Raw genomic sequence first — 18348 nt, 5'->3', positions numbered from 1 at the left:
CCTCTGCAAATGTCCTGAGTGGAGAGAGAGTCCAGCCAGGAGATAAGGAGTGTGTTCTCTCTGTCCCCTGGGCCCATTTTCCTCTTCCTAAGCATGTCTTTCTTATACTTTCTTTACAAAGTCTTGTCTTAGCCAAGAGGATGGGATATGAAAAAAGGAGTAACAGGCAGAGGGGACAGCATGAGCAAGGTCAAAGGTAAGATAGATCGTTCATTCAGTCAGCAACGCCTCCATGAGTCTTCCTGTGTGTCCAAGTCTTTGCCAGGCAGTGACCGAGACAGTCCACATTCACAGGCTCTCAGTCCAGGGACCACTGTTCAAATCTGTCTTTCCCCTAAGTCCAGTGATCTTCACTTTTAAATGACACAAGTAGTGCCTGTTCAGCACAGAAAACTTACAAAATACGCACGAGCAAAAATGAGAAAAGAGAAAATCACCCATACTGCTGGACACACGGGGAGGGGGAAGGGTAAGCTGGGGCGAAGTGAGAGAGTGGCATGGACATATACACACTACCAAATGTAAAATAGATAGCTAGTGGGAAGCAGCCACATAGCACGGGGAGATCAGCTCGGTGCTTTGTGACCACCTAGAGGGGTGGGATAGGGAGGGTGGGAGGGAGACGCAAGAGGGAGGGGATATGGGGATATACGTATATGTATAGCTGATTCACTTTGTTATAAAGTAAAAACTTACACACCATTGTAAAGCACTTATGCTCCAATAAAGATGTTAAAAAAATACTCACATTTATGAATCATGCCAGGTTTTTTCCTACCTTTAAATATATTTATACTTAAAAAAAATAATGAGACCATGCTGAAGTGACCATTTCATGAACTCTTTTCTCCTAAGAAGCTCTTGTGGACACCCTACCATGATCCTACCAGGAACTCTAAACCTTTGTCAGGTCACTGACCTCTGTAAGGATCTGACAAAGTAATGGACCCTCTCCCTGAAAAACTACACAGCATATGCAAGATTCTGCACATAAGTTCAAAGGATTTGAGGTCCCCCTGAGCTTGTGTTCAACCTCTCTAGCCTTCAAGAACACTACTTTAATCCACTTGGTTATTAACGTCACAGATCCACCTGCACACTCACAAAACGAGGGAGATACAAGAATATTCATGGCAGTACTGCTTGCCAGCATGAACAAGGCGTCCAACCACAGGGGCCTGAGCTAAATGAACTATGATGCATCCAGCCGATGACAAACTGTGCAGCTGTAGAAAGGAAAGAGGAGGCCCCCTTCCTACTGACAAGGAGACAGCTTCAGAATGCACTGTTCAGTGCAAAAAGTCAAGTTCAGAACAGAGCACAAGTACGGTACTGTTCGCTAAGAAAGGGGAGACGTAAGAATGTATTGTTTGTGTTGGCATAAAGAAACCCTAGATGAATACTCAGGAAACTAGTAAAAGCCGTTACCTGTGGCGAGCAGGGAAAGCAGGTAAAGATAGGCGTAAAAGCAGGATCTTTCACAACATGCCTTTTTGTTTTGAGCTGTAACTTCTTTTCCTATTTAAAAAAATTAATCGCAGCAACATGGAAGAAACTCGAAAGTCTCATGCTGAGCAAAAGAAGCCTTACGCTAAAGGCTTCCTGCACTGGATGAGTCCTTTACTATGAAGTTCTTGAACCAGCAAAACTAAGCTATGGTGGAAAAAAATCGGAACTGTGATTGCCTCTAGGAGTGTGTGGGCCATTGTTTGGGAAGGGGCATGAGGGAATTTTCTAGAGGGATGCAAACCTTCTATATCTTAACAGAGGTTTGGTTTGCACATTGGTCAAAACTCAGTGAACAGTGATTTGTGGATTTTATTATGTTTAAGTTTTGATTTGTGGATTTATTTATGATTTGCGGATTTTATTACATTTAAATTTTGTTTCAAAAGTAAGCAAAAAGAAGTGTGAAAATATTGTATTCTAGTTAACGGTCTGCTTGCTAAAATCTTTAGGGGTGAAGTGTATTGATGTCTAGGACTTATTTTAAAGTGCATAAAAAGTAAGAGGGTGGGCTTCCCTGGTGGCACAGTGGTTGGGAGTCCGCCTGCCGATGAAGGGGACGCGGGTTTGTGCCCCGGTCCAGGAGGATCCCACATGCCGCGGAGCAGCTGGGCCCATGAGCCATGGCCACTGAGGCTGTGCATCAGGAGCCCGTGCTCCGCAACGGGAGAGGCCACGACGGTGAGAGGCCCACGTACCGCCAAAAAAAAAAAAAAAAAAAAAAGTAAGAGGGATTGTTGAGTGGCCAGAGGGATGTACAGATGATAGATGTGTGATGAACTAAGCAGAGTAAAATGTTTAGAATCCAGGTGATTGGCAAATGGTGTTCACTGTACAATGATCTCAACTTTTCTGGGTGTTTGAACATGTTCATAATAATACGGTAGGAAAAAGGGAAATTATTGTTTCTATTTATTTTGCTGTTATTATATTTCTGTAATTTATATTGGCTGAGTAGTAATCCATTCACCAGAGGCAGAATAGCCTAGAGGTTAAGACAGAGACTCAGGAGCCAGCCTGGGGGCGTTCCCAGCTCCATCTCTTACTAGCCCTAAGCCCTTGGGAAGTCATTCATCTCTCTGGACCTCAGTTTCCTCATCAAAAGTGTTAATAATAATAACGCCTACCCCCATAGATTGCTGTGAGCATTAAACGCGTTAACACATGGAAAGTGCTAAGAGACAAACCCGGCACATAGGAGGTGCTCACTACATTTTTAGTGTTTGGTCACTTAAGAAATTACCCACTGTTGGACATTTTGTCTTCTTTCTCTCTCTGCCCGCCCCCTCCTCTTGCTATTATAAACACATCGGCATAAACTTTTTTCCCCTAACCATATCTCTGAGCATTCTAAAAATTTTTAGAAATCGAACTGCTGGACAAAAGGGGTTTAAGGTTCTGCCACTGATTTTCAAATCCCCCCTCCCGAGCCCCCACGCCCTCGGCCCACTTCTCTGCACCCTCCACCCCTTGGCAAAGGGCTGGGGTCTGGGGCCTGACACCCAGGCACTGCCTCCTCCTTCTGCTTGTTGGGTGGCTCATGGGTTTCTTTTTAACCCGGATGCCTCCTCTGGATCCTTACCCGAGCGAAGCCAACTTCCCCGCGGGCCAGCGACACCACGTGGCTGTAGGCGCGCACGGTAACCAAGCCCACGTTAGAGACGCTGCGGCTGCCCCGGTGCTCGTTCTTGGTCTCCACGCTGAAGGCAGGCAGGGTCTGGTCGTCGCCGCACAGCTCCACCATCGAGTACAAGCACGTGCCCATCATGTCATAGCGGCGGCCATCGAAGGTGGTGTAATGGGGGTCACCCTGGGCGCGGCAGGTGGCCGCGGAGTCCGCCAAGCACCTGGCCTCCCCATCCAGCACCTTGCAGAGCTGCTTGGGACCGCACTGCTTGCCTTCGCAGGAGGGCTTCCCCTGGGTCAGCAGGGCTGGGGAGGGAAGAGGAGTGGCCACAAAGAAAGAGTCAGGAGTGTCCACCCTACCAGGAATCCTGGAGCTCTCCCACCCGGGGGAGTTTGGGCAGTTAGCTCACAACTACCTATTCTAGAAGTGGGGGGACTGAGGTCTGGAATCTCAGAGGGAGAGAGCTGCTCAGGCCTGACTTCTCTTAGGTTTTCTGGTTCCCCAGAAAACACAGCTCAGCCCAGAAGAACTGGAAGGTGGTGAAGAACCACCAGGCAGGAACAGTCATGGAAAGGTTAATGTGTGGCTTTTCTCTCCCTGTTTCCCCCTTGCCCCTACCTTCCCAATCAGGCTAAAAGGCTAAGGGATCGTTTTTATTTTTTATTTATTTTAAATTCTTGGCTGCACCACACAGCATGCAGGATCTTAGTTCCCTGACCAGGGATGGAACCCATGCCCCCTGCAGTGGAGGCGTGGAGTCCTAACCACTGGACCGCCAGGGAATTCCCCAAGGGATCTTTTTTAAAGATAGAAAATGGAAGACAGAGACTGTTCAATAGAATGGAAACGGTGGTGTCAGGCTGCCTAGGTTAGAATCCTGGCACAGTCAATTAGCTGTGTGACACTGGAAAGTAATTTATAATTCTGTATGTCTCAGTTTCCTCACTTGTGACATGGGGGTGATAATAATACCTTCTTCATAGGGATAGTTGAGGAGGGGGGAGTGGCCCGGCTTAAATAAGCTAAAATATAAGCAGGGTTTGGAACTGATCCCAGGTGTTAATTAGGTTAATTATTACCTATTACAATCAATCACCCACCTCTTCCACATTACTATTCAAGCCTGAAGTGGCCCTTTGAAGTTGGGTAGCTTCCATGCCCTGGAGGATAGATGGGAGGGGCATTTTTGCCAGTGCTGGGAACCCTACTGTCTAGGATCCTTGCTTCGGGAAGGGGATCCACGTAGGAAGAAACAGCTCTTCCTCCCCTGCCTCCTAGTCTTCAGAAGCTCTTGCCCTCTGTCTGCTCATAATAATAGCTCACCCTTATGTAGCCATACTCACTTGCCTGATAGCCTCTAAATGAGCTACAAATGTTAACTCACTGCACTGTCACTTAACAACCCTGTGAGGGGTGCAGTTATGATCCCCATTTTACAGATGTGGAAACAGGTCCACAGAGGTGAAGTCACATGCCCAAGGTCACACAAGCAAAGGTGGGATTTGAACCTGGGAAGTCTGGCTTTAGCATCTGTGCCCTCAAATGCTGCACTGCTTGGAGGCAACTCCTCGACAGGCTGGGCCCAAAAGTACACACAGGGCCAGGTCCTAGAAATTAACTATGTTAGCACATACAAGGCACCTAGAGTGGACCCTGGTATGTTGAGAAATACTCCCCCCTCATGGTAGCCATCATTATTATACTTCTAGACCTCCTGAGTTTGGCATTCCTATATGAGGTGTTGGGGGAGTGGCAGTTAGCAACTGGTATGGTTGTGTGTCAGTAGGTAAAATAACAAAATATTCCCAACCTGGTTGGTGAGAAGCTGCTGACCTGACCCGACCCCCCACAAAGATCCCTCCCTCTTGGCACCTTGGCTCTCCGCAGGAACCTTTCCCCAATGCCACCCCCCACAAAAGCAACAGACAAAGGGCTGATGCCAGACACCCTGGGGGCTTCTAGGACCCTGCTGCAGTGCTCTGACTGGCATCTCTTCAGACTGGTTGGGACCCTGGATCATACCAGTTGCTAAACACTTAGAGTATTGTTCCTGCAGGGGGGTGGGGGGACAGGGAGGGCTTGGGAAGCCTTAAGGAAAAGAAGGATGGCAGGGAGGATGCAGGTGAGTGGGAGACAGCCCAGCTGAGCCAGGAAGCCACAGATGAGCACAGAGAGGGTGGGAAAGGGGAAAAGGCAAGGGAGCTGGCAAAGGGGTCCCCAGGTGGACAAGGCCAGAGGTCATTTCTGATCACTTACTCCGGCCGCAAGCAGCTGCTGTCCCAAAGCTCATGTCCTGGTTCAGCCCAAAGGTGAGCAGCCCAAAGTTGGTAGCAGCCTCAGCCACATGGATACTGTCCGTAGTGCCGAGGTCCACTTCAGCATATGAGAACTCACTGCCTGGCACAACGGCCCAGGTGAGATTGGCCCCCAGCCTCTGCCCATCTATGGTCAGCTCACCAGCAGCCTTTGTTGGTGCCACTACCAGGGCCACGCACTTAGAGTTTGGCATGCTCTTCACCACATAGGCAGGGCAGTAGGCTGCCACGTCTGGGATCAGGACCAGGTGGGGGTCATAGGTCACTCCATCTTTGGTGGTACCCGTGCCAAACAGCAGGACTTGGATGCCCACATCTGCAGACAGGTAGAGTGGCTGGGACTGCTGGATCTCAAACTCTGCCACGTTACCTGCCTGGAGCTCACGGGAGCCACTGGTGCCCCCGAGGTTGTAGGTCAGTTTCGTGGCCTGGCTGGCCACGACATAGACCAGGTCGGAGCGGGTCTGGAAGGACAGAGGGGGCACCACGTAGTAGGTGCCCCAGGCAGATGTGGGTAGCAGCTGCTCCACCACATGGTTGCAGTTCGTGTTTTTCTGGGCACAGCTGTGGCCAGAGAGGACAGCCACGGGGCTACTGGCGGTGACCTTTGACCCTGAGAGGTTAGCTGTGCTCTGCACCTGGGCCACCTGGTAGGGGTCCAGAGTCACACTCAGGACACTGCCCGCTGAGTAGGACTTGCGCTGGAATGTCACTGCCCCCTTCAGCTGTATACTGACAGAGGCACCGGCTGCACCCGCCACCACAGCAAACTCCTTGAGATTCTGGGACGAAGCGCTGGAGGGTGTGAGCACAAAGTACTCAGTGCCTAGGGCACGGACAGGCCACAGCTGTGTCACATCTGCTGTGTTGGGCTTAGCGTTTATTGCCTGCACAGAGATGGTGCGGTCAGAGTGGACCACCACCGCACGCTGGAAGGTATTGCTGCCGACCATCTCAGCCTTGGCAGTGATGTTGACCATGACTGACTGCCCGGGCCCCACAGTGACCTTCTGTGAGGTGCCGTCTACCTGGCTGAGGATGGAGACTGAGGTGAGGTTGTCCGACAGACTGGAGAGGAGGAGGTAGAGGTAGGCTTTGCTGTACCCGAGATTATAGTTCTGCAGGAAGGCCGTGAGGAATTCCTCCCCCACGCTGTTCTTGGGGTCCACTGAGGCCTCCTGGGTCAAACCTGGGGTGAGAAAATGCAGCTGTGGGTCTGCTTTATCCAATCCTCCCCATCAGAGAAGTAACCTCATACCCTGTGCCTGGGTCGCATGTTGAAATACTAACGTGGGTTTCTATTCTCTCTCTTCTCTCTCCTTTCCCCTTATTCATGCAGTGTTCACCTACCAGCCTTTCTGGCTTTTGCCTTCCAAAAGCCTGAACACTTCAGACAGGGATCTCAAACTCAAACGCTGACGGGGCCAGGCAAGTGATGTAAATGTGTGAAACAGAACTGTGCAGCTAGAGCATTCACATGCCATGGAAAGTGGGGTGTTGCTATTAGCTTTAATCTGTTATGATGATGGCTTATGGGCTCTTTCTTAAAAATGTCAGATCTTACCATTTTTTCAAGAGAAATTGGATATCTGAATTTCCATGTGAAATCTCCAATCCAAAACTGTTTTAAGTAAGCACTATGGGGCCCAAACTGGCTGGGTTCAGGTGCCAGTTTGTGATTTCTGTCTTCACAGGATTAGGGGTGTATGTGAAGGGGAAAAGGGGATTATGGGAGTATGGACAAAATGTCTCCTAGAAATAGAGAGGAGTGGGGACTTTTCAACACCTCAATCTAGGAAAAGATTCTCCAGGGCTGAGAAGAGAGAGGGGGAGGGAGAGAGATCACTTTACAGGATCTTGGAGAGAGTTGTGGTGGTTATAGGACTGTCTGCTGAATAAGGGGAGCCTTAAAGGACATCCCAGTGTCCCATGGGGCCAGGGGATCAGGGGCAATGAATGTTTCTAAAGTAACCTAAATAGATGTTCACTGGTAAAGAGGGCCGGGATGTCCCATCCCTCCCCCCAAACTTTGGCTTTACCTAAGACTCTAGTTCTGGACATAACCCTAGATAATTGGGCACCAAATCCCCCCAGCCCCCCGCCAAGAAAGACTTTAGTGAAATTTTCCATCACCTCAGCAGAATGAGGCTCTAAGTCAAAACTTTAGTTGAGTTGTGGAAAATCAAGAAAGTAGTAGTTCTTACCTACTTGAATTTGGGGACTAAAGTTTTTACCTGTTTCCCTCTGGAACAGAGAGAGAATGGGTGAATTCCACCACATTTCTCTGCAGGACTTAAAGGGTCCCTCTCCCATCTCAGCTAGCCTGGGGTGACACTGGGAGATGTGTCTGTGGAGGGGGCTCAAATGGAGGGCGCTGACCCAGGCAGGTAGAGTTCTTCAGACTGGAACCAGGACATAGATGGGATTTTGGTCTGACTTACCCCACAGGAGGGTTGCTCCGGCCCAGAGCATCCACCAGCTCCGCAGAGAACCCATGTCTGCAGTGGAGAAAGAGAGGGGGTCATAGGAGGCGGTCTGCCCCTCCTGCCAGAGGACAAAAAGGCCCAGTCTCAGGACAAGGGCTGCCTGGGCACCAGGAAGGCTGCGGTGGGCTGAATCCAAGGGCCAGTGTGTGTGTAAGGGGAATTGGACATCTGGTGGGCCTGGGGGCTGGGCAGGGAGGGCAGGACAGAGGTAGGATAGGGAGTTGGATGTCCAGTGGGTCTGGGGGGAGTGGGATGGGGAGGCCTAGAGCCAGGGGCAAGGGTAGGGGACCTGATGTCCCACTTCCAAAGGGGATGCAGCCTCTCTCACCTGCAGGTTCCCGGAGCTGCAGGGCTAGCCCCAGGTTCCCTGGGCTGGGCTATATAGTGGGGTTTCTGGACTCCTCAGGCCACGCCCTGGGCCACCTGCCAGGCAGATGATGCCAACTTCTTGGAGGAGGCTGCTGATCCCAGGGCCAGCTGGAATGGGGCCCCTGAAGGCCTGAGAAGGGTGGAGGGCAAGCTTGAATGCCTGAGTCCTGAGAGGGGTGTGAGAACAGCTGGTGGCTGTGCCTGGGGAGCCTGCTGGAAACTTCAGTCCTGGAAGGGTGGTGTCCCTGAGAGAAACAGCTGGGGAGCAGGGTGCTGAGGGCCTGGAGCTGGGTCCCCAGGGGGTGGGGAGCAGGAGTCGAAGGTGGCATTTGGTCTTGTTTGCTGGTTCAATGGCTAAATTATTTTCCTTTGGCTCCTGCCAGGAACAACAGTGAAGGACCCACATCCGGGTCCCCACCCCTCACAAGCTGTTCCCTGGTCCCCAGCCACACATATCCTCTTTCCAACCACTCAGGGTGGGGGGCAGGTGTCTGAGGTGTGCAGGAACCTGAGCACCTGACTCAGGACTTTGTTGTGGGACACAATACCTCCATCCCCAGACCAACAGGGCCTCCTGGGTACCTAATCTGCAAAATAGGAACATCAAAACTAGCTTCACTGGGCTTACTTGTCTCCCAGAGGGACCTCTGTAAACTCTCAAGGAGTATAGGTGGGAGGCAGGCTCTTCTGGTGTGGTTCGAGGTGGGGAGCAGGTGGCACCTGGGGGCTGGAGCTGTGCGTAAAGAACGATGCAGGCCCCTGTTTCCTGGTTCCATGCAGACACTGGGCTTCACTTTCTGAAGAATTTGTTTTCTGGGAGGTGTTTTTTTTTTTTTTTTCCTGAGACGGGACTCGCTGAACAAGTTTTGGGTGATTCTGTGCCCCCATCACCCCAAAATCTGCCTGGGATGGGAGTTGGGGGTGTAGGTCACATACAGGGAGCAGAAGCAGAGACAGCTGGGAGGTGGTGTGGGCATTCTGAGGTGGAGTCCATTCCTCCTGAGGGGCTGACCTGACCCAGGCCCTGCTCTCCTCCGCCCAGCCCCAGGACTCATTGCCTGGGGAGTCTCCCCTGGAAATAGCAGCTGCAAAGCCTGGGTGTCCTCTTGGACAACACCCCAGCAGCTGCTGCCCCCAGGACTTCTCCTCTCTTATCACAAGGCTTGGGCCTCTGCATGGTCGGGGTGGATGGGGGCTGTTAGAGCCCCACCCAGGGCAGGTTCCCAGAGGGAGAGAGAAAGGCTCAGAGCTGAACGGGCCAGAAGGTCAACCAGGAAAATGAGGTGAGTAAACAAGAGACTGGATAAGAGCCAGACATATTAAGAAAAAGGCAGGGGTGAGGGGACCAATGGGGAGTGAGAGCTTTGTGGGGAGTGGTGCCTGAGTACCTGAGGAAAAGGACTGGGAGGAGGGGCTGCTGGAATTCCTAAGGAGGAAACAGCTATTGCAAACCAAGATGTCAAAATCTTCTGTCGGATACACCTTGTTTAGCCTGAGACACTCAGAGAAATAAAGGATGAGGGAGCAGAAAATTAGAGTAAGACTGAGAGGTGATTCTGCCCCCCAATCTCTGAGCCTTGAGGTCTCCCCTGGTTGACCCCAGAGAGATGCCTTCCCCCTCCTCAAAACCCATTGTTGCATTCTGCGGCCAGAGTCCCCAGAAGTGGGGCGGCGGTGGTGGGAAACCTCACAATTTAATATTTGACACCCCTGGGACCTTCTCCCTCCTTTCAGAGCCCAAGGGGTGTGAGTGTGGTGGGTGGGTATGGTATGACGCACCCTGTACCCTACTCCATATCGTATCGATTCTCAGAAACCCCACTGAGAACCCCCCGAGATAACCTGTGGGGACACTTCCTTGTGGTCAGCGAAATCACATCCATCCTGCCACTGGCAGCCCTGCTCTGAGCTCAAACAAGGGGTGTTTGCGTGTCCAAGCCCTCTATCCTCTCCCTGCTGACAAGATCTGTAGGGGACAGATCTGTACTGGTCATATGACTTGAGACCCCTGGGACCCTCTGGCTTGTCTGGGTTTTAGAGATCCAGGGTACAGGTGGGGACAATTTACTCTGCAGCTCAATTCAGATTTTCTGGCAATTTTGAACTTCGTTCTTTCATGCTCTGGATCCCACAAGGGTCTCTGGACCCCCTTGGGGAGCTCCTTCATCTTGCACAAGTTGCCACTAACCTCCCTGAGGTTCAAACTTGATCTTTTTCCTCCCCTGCTCAAGGAAATTCCATGCTTCCCTGTCCCTGTGAAAGCAAGTTCATGCTCTTGGCAGGACTATCTCAAGCCCTAATGCTCCATTTCCTGCATCTTCCACCTTGTCATTGCCTGTGCAGTTCCTTCCACTTGGAACACTCTTCTTCATATTCTACCTGCTAACTCCATGCCTGGAACCCAGACATCATTTTCTGCACGTGTCATTTCCTGAGAACCCGAGCTGAGGCTAATCTCTTATCTCTTTTATTCCTCCTATACGGCACTGGCCATCTGCTCCCTTGCTTTATGGAAATTCCCTTTATTTGTTTTACCTTCTTGAAACTTCAGACCTGCTACAGCTATGTTCCTGTTCTTCACCTCCCCACCCATCTCTCTTTGACCCACCACAATCTGACTTCCATGTGCATTGAAACTGTCCTGCTAAATCCTCGTCACCTCTTACTTGCCACTTGATTCTAGCTCCTCTTTAACATTTGACATGAATGCTTCCTCCTCAAAAATTTCTAATGTCTTGGTTTCCATGATGTCACTTTCTTCTGGATCTTGTGTTACTTCGGTCTGTTTCCTATAATAACCCCTTTAACATTGGTGGTCCTCAGAAATAATGCCATTTGCAGCAACATGGATACAACTAGAGATTATCATACTAAGTGAAGTAAGTCAGAAAGAGAAAGACAAATACCATATGATATCACTTATATGTGGAATCTAAAATATGGCACAAATGAACCTATTTACAAAACAGAACAGACTCATAGACATAGAGGACAGACTTGTGGTTGCCAGGAGGGAGGGGGGGAGGGAGAGTGATGCACTGGGAGTTTGGGGTTGGTAGATGCAAACTATTACATTTAGAATGGATAAACAACAAGGTCCTACTGTATAACACAGGGAACTATACTCAATATCCTGTGATAAACCATAATGGAAAAGAATATAAAAAAAGAATGTATATGTATGCATAACTGAGTCACTTTGCTGTACAGCAGAGATTGGCCTAACATTGTAAATCAACTATACTGCAATTTTTAAAAACTGGTGGTCCTAGATTCTCTTTCTCTGCTTCTTTCTCTAACTACCTCTTTTCTCCAGGAGATCTTATCCATGTCCATTTATGCTGTCTAATAGAACTTTCTGTGATGATGAAAATTTTCTGTGTTTTGTGCTGTCCAGTGTGGAAGGCAATGGCTCCATGTGCCTACTGAGCTCTTGAAATGTGACTAATGTAATGGAGGAACTGAATTTTTAATTTAATTTCATTAACCCATTTAAAATTAAAGTAACCACCTGTAACTTGTGTCCATATTAGACAAGACAAAACTCTAGAATTGTTGCTAGCCCAGGCTCCATTTCATCTACCTAGTCAGCTGCTTATATGTCTGTCACCCACCTACCAACCTATTTATTCTCTTTTATACCCATTTTTACATTCCCGGCCCCCTTGTAGGCAACCATTCTAATGTGATTCATGAGAATATTTTTAATGTCTTCTTGAAATAAAATACACGTTAGTAAGTGCACAAATCATAAATGTATGTAGCTCACTGAATGATCTCAAAATGAGTACATCCTTATAACCTACACCCAGGTCAAGAAAGAGAATGTTTCCAGCATTCCAGCAGCCCTCTTCATTCTCCTTCTTAATCACTATCCACTCCCTACCTCCCATAAGGAGCCACTATTTGGCTTCTAACACCACAGATTATTTAGCTTGTTTTTGAACTGTACACAAATGGAATCATATGTCTATGTTGTTTTGTGACTGGATTCTTTCACTCAGTGTTATCCTGTGTACATAACTATAGTTCATTTTCGTTGCCATATGGTACTTGCTTGTTTAAAAATCACTACAGGGACTTCCCTGGTGGTCCAGTGGTTAAGACCCGGTACTTCCACTGCAGGGGTCACGGGTTTGATCCCTGGTCAGGGAACGAAGATCCCTCATGCCGCGGCCAAAAAAAAAAAAAAAATCACTACATATTTACCCATTCTACTGTTTCCACTTTGGGCTAATGAATACTATCTTCGGACGCACACGTGCACAGTTTCTGTTGGGATGTGCTGCGGAGTTCCTAACGGTCATTTCTGGGTCATTTGGCTCAGCTTTAGTAGATACTACCAAACATGTTTCAATTTGAACTCCCACGATCAGTGTATGACCAATCTGGTTGCTCCACAGCCTCACCAATATTTGGCCTTGTTAGACTTTGTAATTTTAGCCATTCTAGAGGTGTAGTGGTATTGGGCTGTGGTTTTCATGTGCACTTCCTTGATTTTTTAGTGAAAAAAATCAAGAATGTACTTGTTCATTTTAGTAATCTATTTGTTCAAGTCTCTTGTCCATTTTTTTTTTTTTTTTTGCGGTACGCGGGCCTCTCACTGTTGTGGCCTCTCCCGTTGCGGAGCACAGGCTCCGGACGCGCAGGCTCAGCGGCCATGGCTCACGGGCCCAGCCGCTCCACGGCATGTGGGATCTTCCCGGACCGGGGCACGAACCCACATCCCCTGCATCGGCAGGAGGACTCTCAACCACTGCACCACCAGGGAAGCCCTCTTGCCCATTTTTTAAATTGGGTTGTCTGGGTTTTTTTCTTATTGCTCTGTACAAATTCTTTATATATTCTGGATACAAGTCATTTTTTGTTAAATGTTTTGCAATTTTTTTTCTCCCACTCCGTGACTTATCTTTTCACTTTTTTTTTTTTGGCCCACATTGTGTAGCTTGTGGGATTTTAGTTCCCTAACTAGGGATCGAACCTGGGCCCACAGCAATGAAAGTGCACCAAGTCCTAACCACTGGACCATCAGGAAATTCCCTTTTTTCACTTAAAAATATATTGATTGATTTGGCTGCACCAGGTATTAGTTGCAGCGTGTGGGATCTTTGTTGCTGTGTGTGGGATCTTTAGTTGCAGCATGTGGGCTCTTAGTTCCCTGACCAGGGATTGAACCCCGGCCCCCTGGACCACGAGGGAAGTCCCCCTTTTTACTTTTTTAATGATGAAAAAATTCTTAATTTTAATGTAGTTCATTTATTCAATCTGTAACATTTCATGGCTGGCCTTTTTTTTTTCTGTGTTGAATTCTTCTAATCCAGAAACATTCTATTTTTTCCCATTTATGTAGATTTTCTTGGATTTATTTCACCAGTATTTAAATTTTTTTCAGAAATATTATGGGGACAGGAAGTAAGAATTCTGAGGGGACTTAGAGAAAATAGAAAAGTGATGTGAACCCTGCCACCTTGGCATGTGCTGTGTCTGAAGAAACTAATAAACATGCACTCTGAAGACTTTCAAAGGGACACTTTGTGCTTGATGTAATGGTTAGTGAGAGTGAGTGGGCTCTGGTAGATATTGACTCTGATGAGGAATGAATAGGTATTTCTCATCATTCTCAGGACTTGTGATCAAACCCTTTTACACCTGGACTCTGCAGAGTGGATCCTCCTACCTAGAGTGAAAACATGACACCATCCAGGAAGTTGAAAGAATGCCTCCCAGTCAGAGATGCCATTTTTCTCTTCCTTGAATAGGTGAACTACAGGGATTTGACAACTTCCTGCCTGAGCCATGCCCTTCTCCAGCAACCACAGATGGAACTGAAAGGAAAAAGGAAAAGCAGCAGGTAGTGGGCAAAATTATCTAACTCAAGATTTCAGAGCTGAGTTGATGCAATTCTATGAAGAGAAGCTTTTGGAAAACCTTTAAGACTGAGTTAGGGGACCCTAACTCAGAGAGCTGGGTTCTCCATCCCTGGCACCCTGTAATTCCTTTACCAAAACACATTTCACATTGTCTTGTAATTGTTTTCTTGACTTCCTTAATCTGAATAAGGATGTGTTTATTTTGCTGATCAGTGGATCCCCAGGGCCTGGTATAGTCCTGGCTCGTAGTGGGTAGTTAATAATTATTTCCTGATTGAATGGAGAAATGAAGAGAAGCTCTGGAGGGGTGACACAGGTTTGTGGGGTTCAGCTCTGTCTGTTGTATGGCCCTTCGGTGGAAGTTGTCCTTCCCATAGCGATAATGGAGGGTGGTATAGACACTTTGCAGAGGCAGAGTGGGAGAATCAGGCTGCCTGGTCATATAACATGGATACGCTGTACTTCAAGTACATAGCTCAGATCAATGGTCTCTGTGTTCAGATCTTTTTCTAGGAAAAGTGATGTTGGCTATTGTTAAGCTTAGTCATATATTGCTGTGACACACAACATGTATATATTAGCCAGATCTGAATAAATATAGACCATAGGACTACATATCCGAAATTTACAGAAATATTTAAAGAGAAAAATGCAAATGCCCTGGTGGTTAAGAACCTAAAGTCACTTGGCCGGCTAGTGCCAGAAATGGAATTCCATCTGGCTCTCTGGGCTCCAGGTGCAGTGCTATTTCCACTCTGCCACTGACTCACAAGACCTTTTGGTGGGGACATATAAAATATTACTGTTTTGCACATGGAAAATTAGTCGAACAATTCTGGATCACTTAATCGTTGTAGTTCCCACTCCTCTCCAAGGAAGCCCAGTATCTACCTTGAAGGACATCTATAAGGTGCCTTAAAGGCTCTTAAGTTGTTTGCTTAAATTTGCAATAGTTATACATACTTGTTGAACATTTTTCAACCAATTCAAAGTGTGGAGATAAAAAGTATAAGTATTGCCCACCTACCCTCCTCATTCCCCATCATTTCCCAGAGGATAACTCCAGTTAGCAGTTTGATGTATACCATTCAGTCCTTTATATATTCATATATACTTATATACACATATGCATATGTCCACACACATAGCTCTTCTAATAAGGAAAAATGAGATCAGTTATAGGTTCAATTGTGTCCCTGCAAAATTCATATGTTGAACCCCTAATCTCCAACACCATAGAATGTGAGCTTATTTGGAAATAAGCTTGCTGCAGATATAATTAGTAAAGATGAGCTCATACTGGAGTAGGGTGGGCCCCTAATCCGATATGACTAGTGTCCTGATAAAAAGGGGCAATTTGGACACAGAGTTAAACATGTACACAGGGAAAACACCACGTGAAGATAAAGGGAGAGGGCTTCCCTGGTGGCGCAGTGGTTGAGAGTCCGCCTGCCGATGCAGGGGACACAGGTTCGTGCCCCGGTCCGGGAAGATCCCACATGCCGCGGAGCGGCTGGGCCTGTGAGCCATGGCCGCTGAGCCTGCGCGTCCGGAGCCTGTGCTCCGCAACGGGAGAGGCCACAGCAGTGAGGGGCCCGCGTACCGCAAAAAAAAAAAAAAAAAAAAAAAAGATAAAGGGAGAGATTGAGGTGATGCATCATCTACAAGCCAAGAAATGCTAAAAATTACCAGTAAAACCATAAGAAGATGGTAGAAAGGCATGGAACATATTCTTCCTCACAAAGGAACTAACCTTTCTCCAAACCCTTTTGACATCTTGGTCTTGACTTTCTGGCCTCTAGAACTGTGAGACAATGCATTTCTATTCTAAGCCCAAAAAGTGTGTTTTCTCAACACACAGATCCTGAACATGTTTTGTTAGATTTATACTTAAATACTTTATTTTTCTTTGGATCTATTGTAAATAGCATTGTGTTTTCAATTTTGGATTCTACATTTTCATTGTTAGTGTATAGAAATGCATCTGATTTTTGTGTGTTTATTATTTGTTTTTTTTTTTTTTAGAATCCTTGGGATTTTCTATGTAATCATGTCATCTGAAAATAAGGACAATTTTATTCCTTTCCAATCAGTATTTTTTTAATCTTTGTTTTGCTTTCTTTAGCTGGCTAGAACTTCTAGTACTGTGTCAAATAAGAGGTGAACATCCTTAGTTTGTTCCTAATAAGGGGAAAAACGTTCAGTCTTTCAGCATTAAATATGTTAGCTGTAGGTGTTTTTTTTTTCTTGTTTCTTTTTTTTTGTGGCCGTGCCACGCAGATCTTAGCTCCCCAACCAGGGATCAAACCCACTCCCCCCGCTGTGGAAGCACAGCGTCTTAATCACTGGACCACCAGGGAAGTCCCTGTTAGTTGTAGTTTTTTGGTAAATGCTGTTTTATCAGGTTGAAGCAGTTCCCCTTTATTCCTAGTTTGTTGGGGTTTTACCATAAATGGTGTTGGTTATTGCCAAATTATTTTCCCATGTCAATTGATATGATCATATAATTTTTCTTCTTTACCTTGTTGACATGGTGGATTACATTGATTTATTTTTTAAAATTGAAGCAGCCTTGCATACCTGGAATAAATCCCACTTGGTTATGGTATAGAATTCTTTTTACACTTTGAAGGCTTTTTTATTTGATAATATTTTTAAGGGTTTTTGAATATAAGTTCACGAGGGATACTCTCTTCCTCTTCCTCTTTCTTCTTTTTGTAATGTCTTTGCCTGGTTTTGGTGTCAAGGTAATTCTGGCCTCATTGAATGAGTTGGAGAGTGTTCCCTCTTCTATTTTCTGGAAGAGATTGCATAAAAGTGATGCTAATTCTTCTTCAGATGTTTGATAGAATTCTCTAGTGGAACCATCTGGACCTGGATATTTCTTTCTTTAGAGCCTTTTAATTACAAGTTCAATTTCTTTAATGCCTATTCAGGTTATCTATTTTATATTGGTTGAGTTTTTATAGTTTATGATTTTTGAAGAATTGATCTATTTCATCTAAGCTGTAAAATTTGTGAGTGTAGAGTTTGTTCATCATATCCCCTTATTACCATTGTAATGGCTGCAGGGTCTGTAGTGATATATCATCTTTTATTCTTGATATTGGTAATTTGGGTTTTCTCTTTTTTTTACCCGTCAGTTCTGCTCTATGTTAATTAATTTTATTGATCTTTTCAAAGAACCAGCTTTTTGTTTCATTGATTTTCTCTATTATGTTCCTCTATTCAATCTTATTAATTTCTGCTGTTTATTTTTTCCTTCCTTTTGATTGTTTTGTGTTTATTTTGGTCTTCTTTTACTAGTTTCTTGGGTAGGAGCTTAGATTATTGGTTTGAGACTTCCTTTTTTTTTGCGGTACACGGGCCTCTCACTGCTGTGGCCTGTCCCGCTGCGGAGCACAGGCTCCGGACGCGCAGGGAAGCCCTGGAAGGGAAATTTATAGCACTAAATGCTTACATTAGAAAAAAGGAAAGTCTCGGGCTTCCCTGGTGGCGCAGTGGTTGAGGGCCCGCCTGCCGATGCAGGGGACACGGGTTCGTGCCCCGGTCTGGGAAGATCCCACACGCGCGGAGCGGCTGGGCCCGTGAACCATGGCTGCTGAGCCTGCGCTCCGCAGCGGGAGAGGCCACAGCAGTGAGAGGCCTGCGTACCGCAAAAAAAAAAAAAAAAAAAAAAAATTTCCCTTCCAGCACTGCTGTAGCACATCCACATATTTTGATGTATATAAATATATATAATGTGCATACTGGTGTCATTATTCTATGAATGTCAATTAGATTCTGTTGATCAGTGGTGTTATTCAGTTCTTCTATATCTTTATTTCCTCTCTATGTTCTATGAATGGTGAGAGTGAGGTTTTGAATTCCCTAACTATAATTATGGATTTGTCTATTTCATCTTTCAGCTCTACTGGTTTTTGTTTCATGTAGTTTGAATCTCTATTGTAAGTATACATTTAGAATTGCAATGTCTCCTTGGTGGAATGATTTTTTGTCACTATGTAATGTCCCTCTTTATTCTTAGCAATTTTCTTTGCTCTGAAGTCTACTTTATTTGATATTAATATAATAACTTGTGGCTTTTTAAAGTGAATATTTGCATGGCATATTTCTTCCCATCCTTTTATTTTTAACCTACGTATGTTGTTATATTTGAAGTGAGTTTTTTTGGA

General features: G+C 46.5%; 1 protein-coding gene across 1 annotated transcript in view; it reads right to left on the bottom strand.

The window, feature by feature from the left end:
• Nucleotides 1-18348, bottom strand: part of FCGBP (Fc fragment of IgG binding protein) — a 90668-nt gene that overhangs the window by 31453 nt on the left and 40867 nt on the right. The window contains exons 5-6 of the mRNA XM_032613777.1: nucleotides 7890-7946; nucleotides 3089-3438 (exon numbers count right to left, since the gene is read on the bottom strand). Of these exons, the coding sequence (XP_032469668.1) occupies nucleotides 3089-3438; nucleotides 7890-7944 (405 nt within the window). The 5' untranslated portion in view covers nucleotides 7945-7946. The remainder of the gene's footprint in view (nucleotides 1-3088; nucleotides 3439-7889; nucleotides 7947-18348) is intronic.

The sequence above is a fragment of the Phocoena sinus genome, chromosome 19, assembly GCF_008692025.1.
Source record: "Phocoena sinus isolate mPhoSin1 chromosome 19, mPhoSin1.pri, whole genome shotgun sequence".
NCBI classification, from domain to species: Eukaryota; Metazoa; Chordata; class Mammalia; order Artiodactyla; family Phocoenidae; genus Phocoena; species Phocoena sinus.
This window is presented reverse-complemented; position numbering and strand designations above follow the sequence as displayed.